Source organism: Squalius cephalus, assembly GCF_949319135.1.
Source record: "Squalius cephalus genome assembly, chromosome: 17".
Taxonomy (NCBI): domain Eukaryota; kingdom Metazoa; phylum Chordata; class Actinopteri; order Cypriniformes; family Leuciscidae; genus Squalius; species Squalius cephalus.
In genome coordinates, this window is record NC_137138.1 from 11,403,923 (window position 1) to 11,427,520 (window position 23,598).

The 23,598-nt window shown below is 37.5% G+C and overlaps 1 protein-coding gene across 1 annotated transcript in view; it reads right to left on the reverse strand.

Moving 5' to 3' along the window:
* Positions 1-23,598, reverse strand: part of cacna1bb (calcium channel, voltage-dependent, N type, alpha 1B subunit, b) — a 137,395-nt gene that overhangs the window by 36,322 nt on the left and 77,475 nt on the right. Inside the window, exons 10-27 of the mRNA XM_079898635.1 lie at positions 23,368-23,483; positions 22,919-23,008; positions 20,603-20,692; positions 19,750-19,968; positions 18,580-18,692; positions 18,210-18,322; positions 17,867-17,998; positions 14,475-14,547; positions 14,236-14,353; positions 13,147-13,214; positions 12,937-13,043; positions 11,399-11,461; positions 7,492-8,142; positions 6,030-6,199; positions 5,191-5,317; positions 3,852-3,981; positions 3,014-3,073; positions 2,369-2,475 (exon numbers count right to left, since the gene is read on the reverse strand). Coding sequence (XP_079754761.1) covers positions 2,369-2,475; positions 3,014-3,073; positions 3,852-3,981; positions 5,191-5,317; positions 6,030-6,199; positions 7,492-8,142; positions 11,399-11,461; positions 12,937-13,043; positions 13,147-13,214; positions 14,236-14,353; positions 14,475-14,547; positions 17,867-17,998; positions 18,210-18,322; positions 18,580-18,692; positions 19,750-19,968; positions 20,603-20,692; positions 22,919-23,008; positions 23,368-23,483 — 2,547 coding nt within the window. The remainder of the gene's footprint in view (positions 1-2,368; positions 2,476-3,013; positions 3,074-3,851; positions 3,982-5,190; positions 5,318-6,029; positions 6,200-7,491; positions 8,143-11,398; positions 11,462-12,936; positions 13,044-13,146; positions 13,215-14,235; positions 14,354-14,474; positions 14,548-17,866; positions 17,999-18,209; positions 18,323-18,579; positions 18,693-19,749; positions 19,969-20,602; positions 20,693-22,918; positions 23,009-23,367; positions 23,484-23,598) is intronic.

Genomic DNA, 23,598 nt, shown 5'->3' on the forward strand with positions numbered 1-23,598 from the left:
AATAATGTTTTTAGTTTTAGGGTTTTTACTATTTTAATTATGTGCCATTTCTGATCTAATTGGATTTTGTCAAATGAAGCAGAAATGTGAAAATATTAGGTAACACTTTATTTTAAGGTGACGTAGTTAAACGTTACTACATTTTCTTACTATAGTAAGAAAAGTAAATTGAGCATAATTGCAAGTAACTAATCATAAAACAAACCCTAACCGTATCTCACCTTAAAATAAAGTGTAACCAAATATTATTTACATTTGTGTATCAAAATAGATACATTTGCTTTAGCAAGACAAAGGAGTCGGTTATTTTATTGCTAAAATGTTTTAAATGTAATTTCCAACATATAATGCTAATAAAACCAATACATCCTTTTAGATTTGTTGGAAATGACACTGTTGTAGAAATGCTTATGATTTCCAGAAATAAATGACAAAAACGGCAGCATTATTAATTTTTTACTAACAATGTAAATAAAGTAGAATAATAAAAAATAGTGCGTGTTTTGTAAATCCACAGGGGCAAAAGTGTCCGTAGCTTAAGAAACTCTTGGTGAACGTGATTTCACCAAGCGTAACATGTTCCTGGATCATGGAACAACATTCCAATCAACCAATTAGATTTGAGGGACAAGTTTACAGTTTATAGGCTTGAAACCAGGTTAAAGTGCTTCTAAATCAGTGTTATTCACGTATTATTTCCCTCTGATTTTAGGGATAAGTTATTTATAGGGTTAGGTTTAGAGGTGGGGATATGGTTAGAAGTATATTTAGGATGCAGGAACATGTCTTTCTTGGCAAAATCACGGTGAATATGCTGTAGTACCACCATCAGAAGCACAGGTGCCAGTCAGAGCTGGTGGAGAATTTCTGCACTACTGAATAATACAGCTGCAAACTCACACAAAATGTCTGGTCTCAAAAGCGGAGCAGTTTTCTCTCACCTCTTTTTCAGCTATTTTAAAGCACCCCAGGGTCTCTCTGTCAAAAGCAGAGGTGGAGATCGAGAGACAGCTCAGCATCTGCACATGACGACTCAGAAGATTCAGCCACACTAGACCTTGGATTCATTACACAAATCACACACGCGCTGTCAAACCAAATGTGTGTGCGTTTATGTTTGCCTTGCAGAGAAATCTGTACCCGACTGGGTTCATAAACTACATTATGTTGGCTCTCGGCTATGAAAAACTCATGCCGTCGTGATGTCACGGTGGTTGCCATGGCTATACGGTTGCTAAATTTTCTGACTGGTTGTTAGCGTGTTGCAATGTGGTTGCTAGGGTAGCTTGTGGCTTAGGTGGTTGCTAGGCACCTACATCATTGTGAGTCTAGGGGATTTTATTGCTGCTTTATCATCCATCAAATTAAATTTTTAAATTCAATCAATCAGAAGAGTAATAGCACACTAAGGAAATCATTACTAATTATCATGGGTGGCTCAGAAACAAAAAGAATAAGGCCTTGTCAACACTAATACGTTTTAGTTTAAAAACGCATCTTTTACTCTCTGTTTTGGCCTTCCGTCCACACTGAGACATCGTTTTGTCCTGCGAAAACTGAGCTTTTTGTAAACTTTCCCAAGTGGATAAATTTGAAAACACCATTTTTCTGTGAGAATGGATGACGCGTTTAGCACCTGAGCACCTGTTATGTGCTATTCACTTTCACACTGTTGCTAAAGATGTTACTTTGTACACTCTTCATATCGCAGTTGCGTTTTAGACCAAACATATAATGGTAATTGAGTGCGACCTGAACGCATCAGTGAATGCTGAGATATTTTGCTAAATAAAATGATCCTGCAAGAAGAATAGCATGAGAACTTTATCATGTCTGTTCCGTCTGTATCATCTCAGTGAGCTTTTCTGAGGATTTACGCATGCGCAGTAAAGTGAATTTAGCCTTTTCCGACGTGGTTTCAGTGTAGATGGAAAACTTTTGGAAAACACTAGTGTGGACGGAGTGTTTTGAAACGAAAATGCCGTTTTCAAACGTATCCGGATGACTGTGTAGACGTAGCCTTAAAGGAAAACCGTTGGGAAATGTGTCCTCTCTGCAACTGTCTGGCTCAGATCCTGTGGGAAATACTAAATCCGAACCATTAGCACAGGTGTGCGCGCTGCACACAATCCCATTATGAGCTAAAAAAAACCCGATGCACGTTAAACCGATCAGTTCCTAAGACCAAACTGCACACAGATGCCACACTTCCCCTCATCACAAAGCTTCATCTCACACCAGAAAATAAACAGCGAGCAGTCACATCCTGTTTCTGTCATTTTCGACTGAATGCTCTCTTGCTGGATTTGAACTGACAGTCTGCTCGTCTCTGCTCCGCTCTGACAGAATTACAAAAAAAGCCACTCACGAGCAGGCGAAGGCCACCAGAGCGCCGCTGACTACAATGAAGTCCAGTATGTTCCACAGGTCCCTGAAGTAAGACCCAGGATGCAACAGCAGCCCAAGGTCAATCATCTAGAAGGAAGGAGGTGAACAAAAAAGAAATGGACGCATTTAAATTGATCAGAAGTGACAGTAAATACATGTATAATGTTACCAAATAAATGCTGTTCTTTTGAACTTTCTATTCATCAAAGAATCCTGAAGATAAAGTATCAGGGTTTCAACTAAAATATTAAGCAGTACAACGGTTTTCAAACTTTATAATAATAAGAAATGTTTCTTTAGCAGCAAATCATCATATTAGAATGATTTCTGAAGGATCATGTGACACTGAAGACTGGAGTAATGATGCTGAAAATTCAGCCTTGCCATCACAGGAATAAATGACATTTTAAAATATATTAAAATAGAAATCTGTTCTTTTAAATTGTAATAATATTTCTGTTTTTACTGTTTTTTGATCAACTAAATGCAACTTTGGTGAGCATAAGAGGCTTCTGTAAAAAACATAAACATGAATAAATTGAAATATATATATATAATTTCATACAACAAAAAATAAAAATATATTCTTGCATCAATGACACAGTGACAAGAAGGTTTTATTTACCTTTATAACCATCTCAAATGTGAACACACCAGTGAAGACGTAATCTAGATATTTCAGCACCTGAGGGAACCACAAAACAGTGTGAGTGCTAGAAATAAGAAGTAATTTTCTTCTTATTTCTGCAGTCCCACAGACCGTTTGAGCAAGGGAAATCATATGATGCCATAAATACTGAAAAAAAATCTGTGTAAACCATAGTGTTGGGCCCCACTGCAGCTATGATTCAGCGAGTAATTCAATAATCTTCGAAACAGAACAGACGTGATGTACAGTGTATTTTTCTGAGAGACAAAAATAGATGTTTTGAATAAACACTCAAGTTTTTCCATCCTTTCATTCCTCCCACATGAGCAGTTGGGGAATATTGTGTGAAAGCAGAGATTCATCAGACAAGCCGATCACCCTCAATGAATCAATTACAGAGAAAACAGTGGACAGTGGGATTCTTGAAGACATGTGTTCATGTAAGTCTCTGTTATTCAGAGAGCACTGCTACGTTTATGGGCTAATGCAGTCTGAAGCCTTCTCGCAGGCTTTCCCGGGAAAAAAAAAAATGGTGCAAAAGCCAGTCAGATGGGCTAGTGACATTTCAGCATGACATTTCAGACAAGGGCTGCCATACTGCCCTACAGGACTGGTCTTGAGTTATGTAAACTCCACTGATGTCATAACCCAATCTTACAAGGAAAGACAGTGACAATGAGATCAAAGTTTGTTGCATTTTATAGATTTATAAGATAGCACTTTTAAAAAATGGTTATATTTAAAAACAGACTTAAATAAATAGACTTTTTGTGGTCTGGAAATACATTTCTTGGCATTTGCAAGTGTGTCTTACGTCATTGCGAGGGGCATTGGCCTGCACAGGGTCTTCAGCAGCGAGAGCGATGCTGCTCATGGTGATGACTGTGAGGATACACATCTCAAAATACCTCAGGTTCACCACATAATGACACAGCCGTCTCACTCTACAGAGGCAACATGAAAACACAAAACTTATTCACACTATTCAGTAGGTACATCGAAATCTAGATGTTTATTCACAGCAGTTCTATGCAGGTAATACTGTATACTGTATGTGATTAGGGTTGCAAAGGGGCGGAAAATTTCCATGGGAAGTTAAGCTGGGGAATTTTGGAAATATTCATTACCACGGCAACCGCTTGCGTGTCCACTCTGAAAGTAACTGTACACTTAAAGAGACGGATAGATACATTATTTAAGGTTATTTCTATTCGTTAGAATATTGATATATGAACTTGTTGTCAAGTAAGCCCCGTTGCGAGCATGTGCGTCTCTCTAAACTTTCAGTGTGCTGCACTGCTCTAGTTGACTTCTGCGCCTTCCCCCCCCGAAAATATCACGTTAATTTTGAAAACGTAATTCCTTTTGTGGATCCTCTTGGTCTTTCTTCATGTTTCTTTGACAAATATCAGTGTCTCAGTCTCACGCACGCTGCACGTGAGTTAACCACGCCTACTTATTTACATGTTGCGGTATACACGGAATAAAAAAATCTGTTACGGTTGACATTTTCTTCCGCGGTAACGATATACCGTCATACCGCCCAGCCCTATATGTGCTAAATAAAGTTATGCTAGCTTATTTAGCATCTAACTTATCAGCTTGCTATCTACTAGATGAATACATTTGTATGTGATATTTGCAATTTAAACATTTAATAAATATATTTCCCCATAATATCATCAAAACGTACTTCACTTTGTTTAGTCCACAGGCTCAAATGTGTGCCTTCAATAGTCCTGTGCTTTGGGCTTCTGTACATGTGATGGAGGCATGCACAGTGCCAGTAGGGGGTGTGGTCTCAATAGCCATGCAGTAAGAAGTGTGCTATGTGCATGTGATTGAGGAATGGCATGGATATTCAAGTGTATTTGAATGGCATCTGTTTGTTTTAGTCAAGATTATGCTAAAATATACTTTCCTCAACTATATTTAAGTTCCCTATGAAGAGCCAACCCTCAACTTTGAAAATTCCGAGTTTATTCCCGTTTATTCCCATAAATTCCTGTTAATTCCCTTAAATTCCCATTAATTCCTATGGAAAGTTTCCATCTTTGAAAATTCCCATAATTTTGCAACCCTATATGTGATACACAATTCATGTCTCTCCTGAAGACTGTGCTAGAACATATAGGGTTTAGGGTTTAACTCACGGGTTAGTTGGACCAAACACAAACATGGAGCTGTAAGGCAGAATGTGTTTGGGCGCATTCTGATTTAGCTCATCAAGATCCTTCTTTTCCTCGTTCAGCAGTAGACTGTCACCATCAATGTTGTTCACTGTCAAACAGATAATCATTAGAGCAAAGATGAGGAGGGAATGTCACAAGTGGCAAATAAACATTCAAAGCTGCCTTCTTTTTAGCAGTGCTGAATTTGTAGTTAGTAGATAATACGTGTGGATAATACTATAGTTAGTAAATAATTCAACCAAAAATTAATAGTCTGTCATCATCTACAGTATTTACCCTCATGTCACTTAAAACACTTTTTCCTCTGTGAAACACAAAAGTAGTCATTTAGCATAATGTCTACGCTGCTGTTATACAAGATCTTGACCAAAAACTGATGCACCTCTTGATGGAAATAACATCGCAACATTAGCTTTTTAGCTACATTTTTGGTCAAGATCTTGAATTGACTATGCAAGAGTAAAGCACTATGTAAAGTCTACTCCAGCACATCCTAAAGACTTTCAATGAATTTAAGGTCTGGACTCAGAGGTGCCAATCTATGTGTGGAAATGATTCTTCATGCTCCCTCCCAACCGTTCTTTCACATTTTGAGCCTGATGAATCTTGACATTGTCATCCTGGAATATGGCCATGATTTGTTTTTCTAAATGAAAAGCTACACACTCCACCAATTAGGGTCAGAAGAACTGTTGCCAAACATATGCTAGAAACATAATAATCACTGCGATAATAATCCAATCATAGACTCTTAAGCATTTGCTAATTTAAATCAAAGATAAATGTTAAATAATACTTACTGGGGATGATTATGGTCTCTCCTGGCGGGGCAGTTATGGTGACGGGGATGTTGACTCCGGTTGGGCCTGCTCTGGTGCTGTTTTTTAGATTATCCGTGACTTCTGGCTTCTCATCAGTAGGAGACTGGAGAGGGCTGGTGGCTAGGCTGTCTGTTTCTGTCGGTCTGCCCCTGTAATAATTGGAAAGCTATACATCTGAACAAAATAATATACAACATACACAATATAACTCAAAGTGCTCCCTAATGCTTTGCAAAGTATGTGCACATCAAAGCAACAATAAAATTGTAGCAACAAATGCCATGTCTGATCATATACTCAATGTCAGTCTATTCAGAATGTACACGGCTTCAAAATGCCTCGCATAAAATGATGAATGACACTGCGTTATATAACAAAATATCAAAGTAATTTCATTTATTAAAAAAAAAAGCATACTTTTCAAGAAAAACCTTTGAAAGAAAAAAGTATTTGGACTCTTTGTGGTTATCAAACATTAGTGGAACAAATTCAAAATTCATGTGAACTGAAATGTTGGCTACTCGGCTACACCTGTGTGAATCTGATGAGAATCTGACTTGATCATCTAAGAATCATCTTGAAACAAGCTGGTCAAAAGATATTGCAAAAATGTGTATGTGTAGTTTTGAGAAAAGCTCTAGTATTTTTTTCCAACTTCCACTTTTAGTATTTTGTTATCTTAAATGTCTTTTTTTTAATTTATGGCTTAAAGGGATAGTTCACCCAAAAATGAAAATTCTGTCATCATTTACTCACCCTTGTGTCATTCCAAACCTGTATGACTTTCTAAGAAAGAAAAGAAAGTGATGTGACGCGTGTATTCAAGTATGGTGTCCCATATTCGGAATTTGTGCTCTGCATTTCACCCATCCAAGTGCACACACACAGCAGTGAGTATTGAACGCACACACTCCGTGAACACACACCCGGAGCAGTAGGCAGCCATATTTGCTGGCTCAAGAGCACCTCAGTTGTGGGTAATGAGAGTGGAAGAGAGCGCTGTTCATTCACTCCCCCCACCTACATTTCCTGCCGGTACTGAGACTCAAACCTGCGACCTTCGGGTTACAAGTCCGACTCTCTAACCATTAGGCCACAACTTTTTTTTCCCCCCAAAAGAAAGTGAAAGATTTTACAATGGGCTCTGGTTTTCTGTACTGTCTCAGACGAGACAGATGGGACTCGAACCCACAACCCTTATCTCCGAAGACTGATGCCTTATTCATTCGGCCACTGGTTTCTTTGTTCTGTGGAACATTAAAGAAGATATTTTGAAGAATGTTGGTAACAAAACAGGTTTGGTTCCCATTGACTTTCATTATACGGACAGTAGAAGTCAAGGGAAACTGAAAAAATTGGTTACCAACAATATTCAAAATATTTTTTTTGTGCCTGTGCTCTTCAGAAGAACATACAGTCGACATACAGTCTGAGAACATACCTGCGTTTTCCACCATTCTCCCTGCATTCTTCTCCATCCAGTGTGGACTGGGCTTTAACACGGGGCCGGTGTCTCCTCCTCTCTCCATTCCCTCCTTCGCCCTCTTTGTGACCTCGAACCCTACTCTCACCCCTGCCTCCGTTACCGATCGGGCCGTTTCCGTTCCCGTTGAGCTCTCTTGATCGGCGAGAATGGTGATGTCTGTGTTCTCTCTCCTCCATCCCTGAGCCCTCCTCAGGAGAGCCAGCCATGTGGTTCATGTGTCCCCCATCCTGACTGCTGCTGCGCTCCAGGCCGCCCTGGTGCTCTCTGTTTCGGCTGTGGTGTCTATGCTGCTGCCCCTCCCCTGCATCTCCGTTCTCTCCTCGACATCGATGGGGCTTCTTTGTCGGTTGACACTCTCGACTGTCCCCATCTCTGTCAGTCCTGGAATTGTCCACAGTGCCGTCTCGATGTTCCACCACCAGAGGCCGATCGTGGTGGGTCTTCATGTCGGGCCGCAGATGCAGCGCAGAAGACATGTGCAGACGCTCTTCGGGCTCTAGTTCGTTGAAAAGGGCCTCGCTGCTGTTGCGCAGATTGTGTCTGCGCAGCTGGTTGGTGCGCTGCTCCCATATGGACATCTTCTGCAGTGACCTCTGCTGCTCTTTACTGAGGGACGGGAGAACATTCGCCTGAATTACACATCAATATGTACCTACTCCGATAACACCCACATCCATGAGCCTACCACTGTCGACCACTCAAAATCACTCCGATCACAGTAAGTTTTCATGATATCATATGTCATGAGGTTGACATAAGATGACATGATCAACAGTAATGTTGTTTGCAAACAATACAGCATGAATGGCTTTTTTTAAAGAATAAACAATTAGCCAATCAAAACAGAGGTAGACCTAATTTTAAATCTTGAAGGTACAGGAAGCTTATAAAAAAGTAAGTATTAAAACTAAAACTAAAAGTGAAATAAAAATAAAGCAATATAGAAAACATTTAAACAAAAACAAATGAAATGTACAACAAATGTGAAAATGTACAACAAATGAAATGTAACAAAATTACCGAAACCTAAAATAAGTAATTTTACTTTACTAACTAAATAAAGTACAAAAAATAAAAGTTAACTTAAAATATTAACAAATACTATAAAAGTATTCATCAAAACACAGGTCATTTGCATACAGTTCATTCATTCTTAAAGGTAGGGGTGAGCGGGGCACAACCTAACGCGGGGCTAGTTGTAACACACATGGTTTAAAACTTTCCACACATGCCAGCATGACGCAACTTAAAGTATTTTACTAGTTGCCAAATCAACACTTTATAGAGAAAAAAATGCACCAAAATTAAAAAAATCTTTGGAAGATATCACTGAACATTTATTTAACCATAGCAAAAGTAAATTTCTTACTTGAGTTCATTTTTCATCTCTGTTTTTTGTGTTTCTTATATCTTATATCTGTTATTTAGCAATTGAGATAGTTCTTTAATGCTGATCTAACCAGCAGAAGACCCTAGCCAGGTTTAAATCCCGGTTGCACATGTGGGGCATGTTTTAACACTGCGTTACAATGTGCCCCTCACATGTTACAATGTGCCCCACCTGCGGGGCATGTTGTCACATTTCACTTCCAGTCTTTCGGTGTAAATCAAGAAAAATGTATACACTCTATTAATGAAACAAACCCACATATTTGTACTAGACGTGTGAAATTAATGTGGGGGGAAAATAAATACTCTGAACCCCAAGTGAATTTACACAAACTGAGAAAGTCAAAAAGTGTTAGGTTGTGTCCTGCTCTCCCCTACTTTTAAAGTCACTTTTGGGTGAGCTACCCCTTTAAGAATATCAGGCTCTCAAGCATCCGAGTGGAACAGTGGTTGGCATAGATGTTTTTCTATACAGTATACAGTTTCAGTATAATCTGTACCTCATGCTCTTTAACTCATGCATTTCACTTACGTCCAACACCAAATGCATTGTTAAGAAGAGACAGAGACTACAGGGACTCAGAAGCCCTAATGATGTGCTAATAGCATGTGCTAATGATAAAAATCACTAAAGTTGAACAAAAATAATAATAGCATCCTGAGCTGTGTCACTATACCTCACAAAGCGACGACATGGAGTGTAGACATAACTCCTTTGAGACACATTCAGGGTAGCACAACACAGAAAAATGACAGACATGTTTAAGACAAACAATCACATTATATGAAAAGAGGTCAAGAGAGAAGGGAAGAACAACTAGTGAGAAAGAAAAACACACAAATAGAAAAACGCAACAAGAAATGGGAATGTTGACACACAAACAACACAAAACCTGCAGATGTCAATATAATTTCAATGCACCAAATGATGTTTTCTGATGAAAAGTCCCATTCTATCCCTTGCATGCAGAAACATACACACACAAACCCACACACTTCAAAGCCCACTGATCCAAATAGTCAGTGAAGCTTGCAGACAGCACACCCAGACTGCTCTGTTTAGCTTGGTCTTCATTCATATTGGAAAAGTTATCCGCTATCAAAAGGATAAAAATCAAAGTGCTGCAGGCCTCTGAGCCTTCACATATATAATACATCTATCTAAGGACAAAAGGAGACCATGTAAAGGAGGAAAAACAAGCTCCAAGTACCAAGCACATATAGTTATATCTATCTATCTATCTATCTATCTATCTATCTATCTATCTATCTATCTATCTATCTATCTATCTATCCATCCATCCATCCATCCATCCATCCATCCATCCATCCATCTATTTATCCTGGCAACAGGCTAGCAAATATTCAAACTAGAGATGCGCGGTTGGCGGTTACAGCGGATGACGTGACGAAAAATAATATTTTAATTAATTCGGGCGGGTGGCGGTTGAATCAATCAAATGATTGTTAGGCCTGCTGGTATAAAATGAATTGCACTGTCTAGCTGAAAAAGACGCGCTCTCTTACCATGCAGTCAAAATTAACAGGAGTCTTCAGAATAGGCTCGTCCTAGTCGTCACCCTGACATAACAGTGTGTAGAGTTAATTAGCCTATAATGTGAATGAGTTGTTATTTTACTCGAGCTTTCTTTCTTTTTGCAAAAAAATAAAGTGCAATAGGCACTAATTAGTAGTAGGCTTAATAGCAGCATGTTGAAATTATGTGCCAAATTGTGTTTTTTATCACAATGATATAATTGTTCAGTAGCCTAGTCAGCTAAGGTCAGGTTTGCCGATGTGCGTTTTATTTAGGCTATTTATTTATTTTTGTCCCTGTGCGCCGATCGGAGACGGAGTTCACTGCTGATATTCTGGGGATACAACATAGCCAATAAGCTTTACTAGTAGGGACTTTAGCCTTTAAATATCTTTGCTGCATTGGATCAGTATCCTTTCTAGAACAGGCAAGAGCTTTCTAGCCTCGCGGCTCGCGTCAGCCATAGACCTTAAAACAATCAGCGGATGACGGTTGGGTACGGCTTTGAAAATTGGTCAAAAAACGTTGGTGCGGATGGTGTTGCGGTTGCGGATGAAATAACAGCCCATCCGCGCATCTCTAATTCAAACATACATAAAACCAAAATCTGTTTTTACCCATTTTCTTTTTTTCTTAATTTCAGACAACATTCTGTGAAGCCAACATTCAAGGTTGTGTTGATTAATTGGAATCTGTATGAAAGCATTTGTTTACTACTAAAAATTGAAGCTGTGATCAACCCCAAAATCAGTGAGATGAGCTATGAATAAAAAGACAGAGAGTGGAAACAATGAGAGAATTAAAGCATTAAGGAGATAGGGAGAGGAGAGGAGAGGAGAGGAGAGGAGAGGAGAGGAGAGGAGAGGAGAGGAGAGGAGAGGAGAGGAGAGGAGAGGAGAGGAGAGGAGGAGTATTGTAAGTGAGAGCACAACTCACGGTGAGTGAACGCTGCAGACTGAAGACCTGCGAGAGATTGCATCTCGATTTTGCTTTACAAAACTGCACATGCGAAACAAAAAAACAAAACAAAAGAATGAGACACAAACTCAACTGAAAAAAGTGCCGAGGGAGCAGATGGCAGTCAGGGTGATGTCACTTCTGTCTGCCCACCTGCCCCCGTGTGTTTCAAATACAAGACACAAACATTGGTAACACTTCAGTAAAGGACACTTCAAACACTGTACAGACTGTGGCCTCTTTGAAATTATGAAATTATTTAAAAAAAAATGGCCCTCCACTTCAGTGTCACCAAAATATAAAGCTAATAATACATGTTAAAAACAACTCAGACGAAATTAAAGATCTTAACAATAAACAAGCTGCATTACAGAAATGTACAGTTGGCAGTTTAGTAAATTTGATTTGATGTGATCAAATGAAATGTGGATTATAATTAGTTTTGTTAAGAAATATTGAGGTGACAATTGTAAAGTACTAACATCATGTGCTCTGTGAACAGAAAAAAAATGGTTACACATATGAAAACAAATGTAAATGAAAGTAGCACAACAAGACAACCATTCAGACTGTTTTGTTTTCTAAAAACCTACTGCAGATTGGCATTTCTTCAAATAAAGTAATTTGTATAGAAGAGGATGATTTGTAAAAATGTTTAGTTTCTCTTATAGTTAAAACTGTCTTAGAAAAGTTTGACAAAGAATATACTAAATTATATTAAACATTGTATATATTTTTTTAGAGTTATTACACATTTGTATTATAAACTTTTACACAAATTATGTTGTGGATTCGTTTCCATCATGACCAACAATTTTGCCACTAATACAGTTAGCAACTGTTAGTGTACTTGTTTACAAAAAAGACGGGCATAACATGAAATTAATTAAAGATGTTCAATTTCAATCTGAAAATATTATAAAAATATTGTGTACTTCGTTTACACATTACGCCTTAGCAAGACAAATGAGTCGATCTTTTTTCTAAAAATGCTTAAATGTAATTTCTGTCACTGTCATTTTCTGTGATGCATGTATATAGACTGTTTGATGTTTACAAATTACTGTAAATAAACTAATGAGACTGTGAATGGGTGAAAAGTGCTCATAGTTGAAGAAACAACCTAATTCCACTCCTAATTTCCTTAAACTACAAAACATTTTAGGTTTATTTACCTAGTAGAAGCTTTTGGGCAAAAATGCGCATATGTAAAAAGCATATGGCACCATAATAACTATCTCTGCAGATGACATATAATTAAAATATAATAATATACTGTAGCTTTGAAACACCATAAACACACTTATGAAGAACAGACTACACAGAGCAGGTTTAAAGGGGAGGCCAGGGTCACACTGACATTGACTATACAAACAATCAAGCAATCACAAAAAACTTAACAGAGAAGTAACAAACAACAGCTACAGCGCACATTATAGGAAAAGTTCCATAGAGCAAAGTTGGATACAAAAAAAAAAATCAAATGGAAGCAAAGGGAAAGTAACACAGACACTTACGCTGCTATTGAGATGTTGGCAGCAGACATGGGGCTGACCTCCTTCACCTCCATGGCCTTCTGAAGAGCCAAGCTCTTCTTCGCTGCCTCCTCTTGTTGCTCTTCATCCTAAATTAAAGGACATTGCAGAAATGAAAGCTCAGGATAAAAGAAACATACTGCCTCTTCAAGTGACATGCAGATATAGGAAGCCTTATTAAGGTCAAATTACCTTTGTCAGCTCCTGTGCGTTGGCGAGGTTATCCACGGCAATGGCCAAGAATACATTGAGAAGCGTGTCTGGTTGTTATCAGGTTAGAGAATTGTCTGTATTTCATATTGCATTTCAATTAAAGGGATAGTTCACCCAAAAATGAATTTCATTGGAACAATTTAAAAGTGAGTAAAAAATAAGACAATTTTTTTTTTTGGGTGAACTATCCCTTTAACATACATTAGATTTGCATTAAGACAGATTATATTTTTACATTTTATCAATAATTTCAAGAAATTAACGAATGAATTTGAGTTAATAAAATCTTTTTTTCATGAGAAAGTATTTAAAAAAAAAATTCTCAAATAAATAAATAAAAAATATATATATTTATTTAAACATGTTCTTTGCCTCTTAGAATATTCACTGTGAGGTTTTCCATATGCAGAACTTTTTAATGTAGATGCATTAAAAATATTTTTGTCTTAACCAGATGCAACTCCGTAACGTGTGATAAAAGGTATCAGACCTTTCATCTTAACCAGCTGCGATAGTGATACATGAAGAGCAACAGGGGATTCTATTTACTGTTAAAAATAACAGTTTCTATTTATGTGACGTTGCGGCTGGAACAACAACATACAAAGAATAATAATGATAATCTCAGGTACTGATTATGTGCTTTAATTAAAGTTATAAGAATGTATTATGAGTTTGAATATCGTTTTGTGTGGCCTTTATGACAGCGACGATGGATAACTCACCTAAGATCTTGAAAAAAAAATAAAAAATAACATAAAATTGTGAACTCAATGTGAACAATCCTATGACAAAGTTTGTTTCAGTCACTCATTATGTATTTTTAATAATGTTCAAATGGTGTAATATCTATAAAATTGATTATGTACTTATCCATTCCCGCTTGGAAAGAGAGCTCTACTCATACGCTCCTCTGATTGGCTGTGATTGATTTGTCATGTCTCAAAGTTGTGTCTCTTCATTTATGGACAGACAGATGTCGCTGAAATCTTATCGCATCGTGTCTGGTTAGCACATACTGTGATGCTGAATTATTTAAAACATCTGAACATATGTAGGACAGGATACAGTTTCCAAAAAGCGTAAGAACAATGAAGTAGACCGAGGAGAACATTCCACTCCGGACGCCACCCTGGGACTCGATGCCATGATACATCACAGCATTCCAATCCTCTCCTGTCAAAATCTGCAAGAGGCATAAACAGGTCAAGCACACCAAACAGTTTTATAGTTTAATATGTATATATACTGTATGTATATGAAAAACACATTAAACATTCATAAGGCCAAACTAAAATAAAGTATACCTGGAAGACTGTCATTATGGCTGCAGGGAAGCTGTCAAAGTTTGTAGTGGGTGTTTCGTCTTCAAAATTAAACCTAGTTGGGAAGAGAGAGAGCTTCAGCGCACTTGGTGTAAAACGGCTTCAGATGTACACTGAAGATTTTGATGTCAGTTCTGGTTTGCTTTAATTTGGTTCAGCGATGCAGGGCTGTCAAAACAAACATACTGAGTTACCAGGATCAAAATTCTGTTTTATCATCATTTGTACCTTTGAGCACGGCACTTATCAGTAATTTGTCGACTTGAATTTGAGGAACGATCAGAACAAAATGTACTCAAATGAGACATGGCTTGTTTTTAGCTTTATTTTAATTTGTTTTATTCACCCTCAGAATGAAAACACAGAGAGATTTTCCAAACCTTAAAACTGTCCCCACACAGACCCTAGTCTTTCATCTTGACCCCCGTAAAACACACCCAACATTCTGGTGAAGTCTAATAAAATTCAGCCAAATATGCCACCATTTCTGAAATACTAACAAACAGATGCACTTACTAAACTGTCTAAGCAAGATTTAGATTCACCACCTCTTGCATGTAAGGCAAGGAATATTTGTCCCTGTCTCAGATGAAATCAACCGGAGGATCAGTTTTCCTCTTTTGTCATTTATCCCTGCCATTCTCTTTCTCTTTCTAGCATTTTATTTTTAGATTTCAAAGTTCTCTTTTCAGCCCTGCCTTCAAATCGCCTTTCAGAGTCTGGCCTTCAAGGGAACCACAAGATCACAGCGGTGACTCATCCATTCATAAAGGAGATTCAGAGCACGCTTGCTTTCACAACAGAGAATTATTGCGCAAGGGATATATAATTCAGTCCTGGCTTGTCGTGGGATGTGTGCATTAGCTTTACATTGTGAACACAAAGAGGTTTCCAACAGAAGCTGCAGTAGATGCATTATTGCATCCTCAGTTCACTTGAAAAAGAAGCTTAGAATATGCTTGATTACACAGAATTTTGTAAATGCAAAAAAGATTTTGTAATTGCTGGGGAAGCATCGAAAGGGTTTTGTATTTCATGCCTACACATGCAAACACTTACTTTCTTCATAGAACAAACCTGAGCGAGCTTGTGTTTCAGGGCCTTCAGGGGCCACACAACTAAAGACGACAAAAACAGGATGAAAACGTCGACAGAGGCTCATTTGACAGGATGTTCTGCTGGAGGGAAAATCTACAAATACTTCATCGCAGTATGATTTGCATCAGCAACTGAAAACTAAACCTTAAAGTCGGTTATATCATCCGCAGACACATTTCTCTGCAACACAAGGAATAAAACAACCACTTCACTCAGAGCGTTTTAGCGAGCACAGACAGGGTCAAGAAACTCAATAAGCAAAGACTAAATTAGAAAGTCTCTTCAAACCACTCAAATGTTTATGCTTGTACTCTGCAATCCCTTCCAAAACTCCAGCGCTTTCACTGGTAATCTGCATGACAGCAATTTAACAAACTCTAGGGGCTTTTGACAGGACCTCAAAAACACAGTCACCAAACAAAGCCAGGTGAGTTAATACGATCAGACCCTGCAGGCATTAAACCTTGATTACATCACAGCCAATAGGAGATGTGCATGTATACTGACGTCACAACACGCACGGGACGACAACCTATCAGAACACATCATCGTGAATGAAGATCATAAATGCTGTATGTGTCAAATTAAAAATAGGACTACCAGTGCATGTGAGCTTTATTTGGAAGGGGAGAGTGACTCATGGGTACCATTTCCCATCTGACTCTTGAATATGCATTTCTTCCTTTAGACACACAGTCTGGCTGTGATGACTAATGGGCATTCACTCAGGACGCGTTCTTGCGTTAAAAACAGCTAGACGGAGCGCAACTATACTAAAAAGAAGCCATGTTTAACACGCACAATCTATTGCTAACAATAATAAACACTATCACTGCACTGGAGATGTTCAGATTCATCTGATTGGATCATTGTTTAAAAATTGAAAATGATCCGTTGTGCACAAGAGGCCAAGGTTTGGCTGGTTAATAAAATAAATGCTAAAATAAAATAAAATAAAATAAAGAGAAAGTGGAAGGGCATGACTAAAGCTTTCATTCATCAAGCTTGTTGTCAGCGGGGTGTCTTTCGTTAAAGCATATTCAGCTCAGTAATTCTTTAAGCGTAGAGATCTAAATCCTTGTTGGCATGCCGTAGCACTCCCTCTCACAAGAGTTGGCACGAGGGCAGAGGAATTATAGAAAAGAAGGGAGCGGATGATGGATGGTTGGACTGAAATTCTGACAGAAAATGCATTTGTAAAATTTAATTGATGCGAGATGACAATAGAAGAAAATGAATGAACTAATTACTATTGAAGGAAGGTAGATAGGTAAGTGCGCATCCAGTAGATTCTTACGCGAACGTGAGGGTCAGCGTGCAGTGCGTGTGACGCGAATTGCGTCATCAGAAGAGTACGTGTGTACTCTGTATTTCATTTTTGGCAGTATTTACATGGGTTGTAACTCGTGGCGAGAGATTGCTCTAAATTATGCATGCGCATCGAACGCCTGTGTACGCGTATGAGTCGTACTTTGCAAGGCTGTGCCATGAGGTCATGTGAGAGGATATGTGATCACATGACAATAACAACATGATGTAGAACGTTGAGATTCACACTATTCACACTATATAGAACATACTTTTTTGAGAAATAAGTACTTGTACAAAAGAAGTAGAGAGTATGCAATTTAGGATGCAGACAGTGTCCAGGAAGAAAATTCTAATTTATCCAGAGCTAACAGCTCAAACTTGAGGCTGACTATTAAAACATATTACAGAAACTGCACTTGACAGCAGGACACGCTTTTACAAGCCCATTACATAAATGAGATTGCACAATTGAGCACATGTTGTGACCAGTTTTGTTCATGGATAAGGCAGATGGAGCCTAGGGCTGATCTCAGTCTGACAGAAGACACATCAAACACGCCGTCAGGCTTAAGATCAGCTCCAGAAAACTGATCTGAAGCAGATGCCACAGAGATATTACGGAAACTTCTATTAGAGCTTCATGGTAGACCCGCTGTGGTCATAAGGTTGCATTCAGACGTGCAATTCCAGCATCTTTACAGAATCTGCTCCAGTCTGACACAGTCACTTTTTGATTGTAGGTGTGTTTTAAAAGGTTGTGCCTATTAATTAATCAAAAAGAGCATGAGGGTTGTCTATATCTTTCAATATGCAAATTGTTTGGTGGATGATATTTGACAAGATGTGGAATAAGTTTTTTTTTTTTTTCAACAGAACACATAAATATTCTTTCTTGGATACATCAAAGGGGTGAAATTGGACAGAAATGGCTAGAATGATGGAAGATCATTTCAGAAATCACTCACTGCCCCCCGAAGAGCTGCATGCCTAGCAGAGCAAACACCACGATGAAGAGGAAGAGGAGGAAGAGCAAGCTAATGATGGACTTCATGGAGTTTAACAGTGAAACCACAAGATTCCGCAAAGAGTTCCAATACCTGCAAAGAGAGAGAAAGAGAGAGAATTAACATATAGACCACAACATATAGAAGTGGCTCTGATTACTTTAAGAAATGCTGGTTTCAGAGTGTAAAATTAAAAAATGAAAAAAAAAAATTAATCCTATGATTCTGTAAGGGGTTTGTTATATTGTGATAGAAGTGTCAGACCTTATATATATATATATATATAAAACACACATCTACTTACTTGGTTACTTTAAATATACGGAGCAGACGCAGGGCTCTCAGAACACTGATCCCAAAAGATGCACCAGGTTGTATTGCTGCCCACACCACCTCAAATATACTGCCCACAATTACCTGAGAATATAAATGAAGAGTCTTTCTGTTATATGGGTTTTTTTTGTGAGCAGATGGCAATTATTAAAATAGTCTGGACTAACTAGAAAATAAAAATAAAATATAATGGAAAAATAACAGTTGGGAGTGAATGTGAGTAAAATGGCTCAGAGCATGCATGTGGCGATCCAGCGTGGACACAAGTATCACAGTGGATGATAATGACTGACTGGATGCAGCCTCACAGGCTCGTCTGAATCATGTGTGCTGTGACTCACCCCAAAGTCAAAACAGTTGAATGAGGAGTGAAAGTAGTTTCTGGGCCCCAGGCCGTACATCTTTAGAGTCATCTCTGTCAGAAACAGACCCAGGAATACAAACTCTGCCAGGTCTAACAGCCCATAGAAATGAAAGGAGAGATTAGGTTATCCATCACCACCCAAGCTTTTCCCACACAAACCTTCAAACTAATGCTATTACAAGGTAGAGCTGGGCAACAAAGCTAAAAGAAATAAAATACCTTTTTTTTTCAGCATTTCGACAATCTTCAATATATACTTTTATTAAAAAAATAAAAATAAAAAATAAAAAAATCTATATATATATATATATATAATACATATATGTATTTAAATGTATTTATATCTCAATATTTATCTCAAGTTGTTAATTCGATTTTTTTCAATCAGAGGATCAATCATTTAAACAAAAAGTAAAATAATGTAATTAAATGTTATAATAATTTTACGATTTAATATTTTTTTTATTTTATTATGATTTAACAATACACAATAATGTACAATTTCTACTAAAACATTTTTATATACACTTTATATAGTGTTGTTATTACAGTGCACATTATTGTTAGCTACAACTAAAACCAGACTACAATTAGAAATGTTGCTTTGGCAACTAACTGAAAGCAATAAGTTTAATAAAATTTGTAATAAATTTACATTAGTAATACAATTACAAATACTAAAACTGAAATAAAAATTAATTAAAAGTAAATAGAAATATTTCAAAAAATATATATCAAATTTACAAAAGCGCATCGCAAAATAAATAAAACAAACTAAAATAAAAATGAAAATGGACAAAACATAAATATAAGCTAATTCAAAATACTAATAATAATGGTGATTAATCTGAATCCTAGCTTTGAATTGATTCATTAAAACAAGCTGCTTTATAGAAATGAATAAAATTTATCAAGTAATTTTTTGCTTGAGAAACTGAAATGAGATGCTATTACTGTAAAAGATGCCATTAAAACGTCTGGCACAAATCTTTCATGTTCATGAGTCGTGACTCTCGGAGCAAGGAGAGATTGCAAAACTAGTCTACTGACATGCTGTTTAGGAAACTAAATATAACCCAAAAATAATCAATGTGTTTTGACACAGTTCAATTGTATTTGCTAGTGAACAGAAAGCAAGCGCTCTTACACAGGGCCTTGGTGAGCCCCTCAGGCTGGTCGTAATGGACCATAGCCACGCACATCGTGTTCAATCCCACCAAGCAGAGAACGATCCAGTAGAAACTTTGTGCCTTCACCATCCGCCGGATGAAAAAGCGTATCCTCTTTTCCTTTCGACGGAAGTACGAGGAGCTATCGTTCTTACTGCTCTTCAGGCTAGCTCGGGCGAAAGGTGATCCAGGTGGCGCTAGAGAGGTTAAAAAACATTCAAAAACAAATTAAGAGAAGATACTTAAACTCTGATCACAGAGCTACTACTGTAAATTAATCTTTAATGTAACTATTAATAATACATGCAAGAATATAAAAGGCATTTTGTTGAGATCAGTGGCAATGGATTTGTTATTCATTATAGTGTTAGGCTGAGACACTTAAGTGTTTAAGATTATAAATCATTCTATCAGCTTTTTAAATCTAAAAACTGAAGAGAACATCTACTCAAGCTTGAAAGATTTTAAGGCTTATTACGGCAGTACTAATGCACAGCAGAAGTCACCTGATCCTGCTTTCCCTTCTCCATTTTACCCACTTCAGCTAATGGGCACATTCAAACTAATCTGAGAAACTCTGTAGACGTTTCAGTTTACTATTTACCAAGGGAAGTGATTTATTTGCTTTTTGCTGACTATTAATATCATTCTATACTAGATATATAAAATAAAATAAAATAAAATCAACTGAACAAATTCTATTCTAATGCTATATTGGAGAAAAATGTGATGCAGGCTATGTAAAAAAGTAGCATTTGGCTTAGACAAAAAGGGTCATGCATCACAGTAATTGATAATGAGAGTTTCTTAAGGTTAAAGGTCAAAGCTTACCGACAGAAGAGATGTCTGTGAAATGTTCCTCTCCTTCTTCAGCACTGATGAGGTCATTTCTACCCTTTCTGGTCTTTGTTCTTTTCAGGACTGAACACAAAAAATGCACAAATATGCAAATACATATACACAAACATTATGACAGTGTTTAAGAATCATTAAATTCCTAATCAGATGGGGGGGGGGAAATTATTAGCACAGTTAAGCACAAGTTATGTAAATAAAACCAAAACATGTTTTTACAAGCATATGATTTTTATCAAATGAGGAACAAGTGGTTAACAATATTACATCTGGAAAATAATCATTTTACTTGTCTGTCAAAACAATGTAATGTCTTAATTTTTCATTAATTGAATGATATTATACTTATTATATAAGCTTCATATGAGTGTCTAGCTACAGTGAAGTAATGTGTGCACATTACAGGCCTGATCTTGCAGTGACTCATTAGTCATGTGAAAACACAATCCTGGGTTCCCGCCACTCTCACACTTTCACTTTCTCTATCTATCTATCCCGTTCTCTAAATGCATAGATCCAGTCGACACCACTAATTACAGCTCAAGAAGGAACCATAGCTTTAATCATCTGCCCTCTGCCTGATATACAATCACAACTTTACCTGATTTACGTATTGATTAATATTGCTTGTCAGCTCATTAATTACAGCAGGTTAGCAGGCCACTAAATAACAAAAACATTGATTCATAGGTTTAAAAAACAAAAACCTGCCTCAAAGCGAACCACATCAAAATAGAATTTTCTATTGTCCAAGTTTTTGAATAAACATAACGAGTTAAACGCAGGTAAATGTATATTATTAATACAGCTAATAAAACTAAAATACACTGCAGCCTGCTGGAAAAACAGCATTACCTGTATTTTGAAAATAGCTGAACTAATGTCATGCTGCAGAAAATGTACTTAGGTTAGTGGCATCACTACTTAGCTAGTCAGTGCCCAACATTGTGTGGCACGCATGTGAGAATGTACAGTATGTGTGTGCATGCGTATAATCCAATTATCCCAGTCGTCTTAATCCCTGTAATTACTTCTGGCTTCCAAAACACCCCAAATTGACAGAGATTATGGCCTTGATAAAACAGAGTCTGCGAGTAGAAAAGCAAGTAGTTCGCAGTGCGAATATAGGCAATATGGCATTAAGGATAAATAAAACAAATATTTTCTTTCTTGTCTTCACATATTTCCTACTGAAACTGGACATTTAATTGTATAAATACAATACACATGGACTTTTATGTACATTTATTCTTGTATATGTGGGAAAAATTGTATTTTGAGAGGGCTCTGAACAACATGTGATCAATTCACTTATCTAGCAACTGTGCCCAGGTGAAAAGATCGAAATCTAAACTCAGATTTACCAAAAGCCATTTTGCCCCATTACAGTGCAAAAGCATGGTCACATATGATGGCTCATGTAACAAGAGGGCATTCCTTCCACTGGCCTGGTTTGTCATAGGATACTATGGTAAACCAGCCCCATTGACCCTTGCCCAGTGCTTAATTTGAGTCGGTTCCTGTTCTGGAAAATGTCAGATTTTGCATTTTTTGCGTTCCGACATTGTTTTTAAACGATCCGGCATAAACATGCACTGTCAGTTCAATTCAATGGAAGTTGAGCTTCACGCAAATGTATTTGGAGTTTATGTTTTGCTATTGGACCTCAGCATATATATTTTTGATCAGCTTTCTGAGGTTCAAAATCATTCTCATTGGTTGGTGTTTACTGCTTATTGTAAAGCGTAACGTTTGGAGAGTAGAATGAGGTTTGGAGAGAGTGTATATACCTGATGAATTCTTCTAATATAAATAAGTTCATATTGCCAAAATGTCAAAAAGACAGTCAAGCATATTTTTATTTTCCTAATCCACGAGTAAAGCTGGTAGTGTTTCCCATCAAAAGAGATCCCGAAGATGGAACTGCAAATAATAATCAGGATAGTAGGAGACACGAGCAACGGGAGTTAGATCAGTCAGAATCAGAAATCGATGTAGTGGAAAAGGCAACAACGTCGTCCGTGAGAGAATATCACTGATCAACTGAATGATATTATGTCTCAACAAAGCTATATACGAGACAGAATAATACACTAGTCTGTAGTTAGGGCTGTGCAGAAACTAGTGAATGATGCTCTTACAGTTGTGCCGTCACTGTTTAGAGACGTCACTGTATGTTCCGGGAAAACTTAAGTTGTATGGTCAGTGTCGGGCACAGTGCCTTTTAATTGCTGTTTTTGATCCGGCAATTATTTATTTACAAATTAAGCACTGCCCTTGCCCTCTTTTCACCTGGGTTGTTTTGTTTCCTCCTGTACCACGCACCATCCAAAGGGGATTTCTCCTCAGCATTCTGATCCTCCTCCGCCAGCAACACCTCCTCTGGAATGAACAAATATAAGTAAGAAAACCAGAGAAACCATTATATGAAATAAACTCTATAAAGAATTAAGGTCCATTCTCACTAGTACTGTACAAATGACTAAATGATACTAACATTTTTGCACTACAAGTATTCAGATGCTGTACTTTCTTTTAAATATATAAGAATATATTAGACTTTATCTGAAGTACTTTACAGAGATTCATTATTTCATTTTCAATATCTTGTCTATTGGCTTTGAAAAATTCAGGCTTGATATGAATAGGGTTGAATTCATAATTACATATTTCTATGCATCGTGGTGAAGTGTTCAACAGAATCCTTTGACACAGCATAGAGAGGTCACGTGTATACCAACCTGCCTTGCAGATCCACTCCAGATATCCAGTGAGCTCTCTCTCAATCTGCTGCTGTCTGCGGAGCTTCAAGAACTCCTGCCTCTTCTCCACTCGCTCTCTTTCTTTGGCAAACTCCCTAAGACCAAACACACATAATAAAAATAATGCACATAAATCATCTAAATTCGGAATGCTTTTCAAGACAATTTTCTGAGTGCGTTGTGTTCGAAAGCCCATCTTATTTTAGGTTA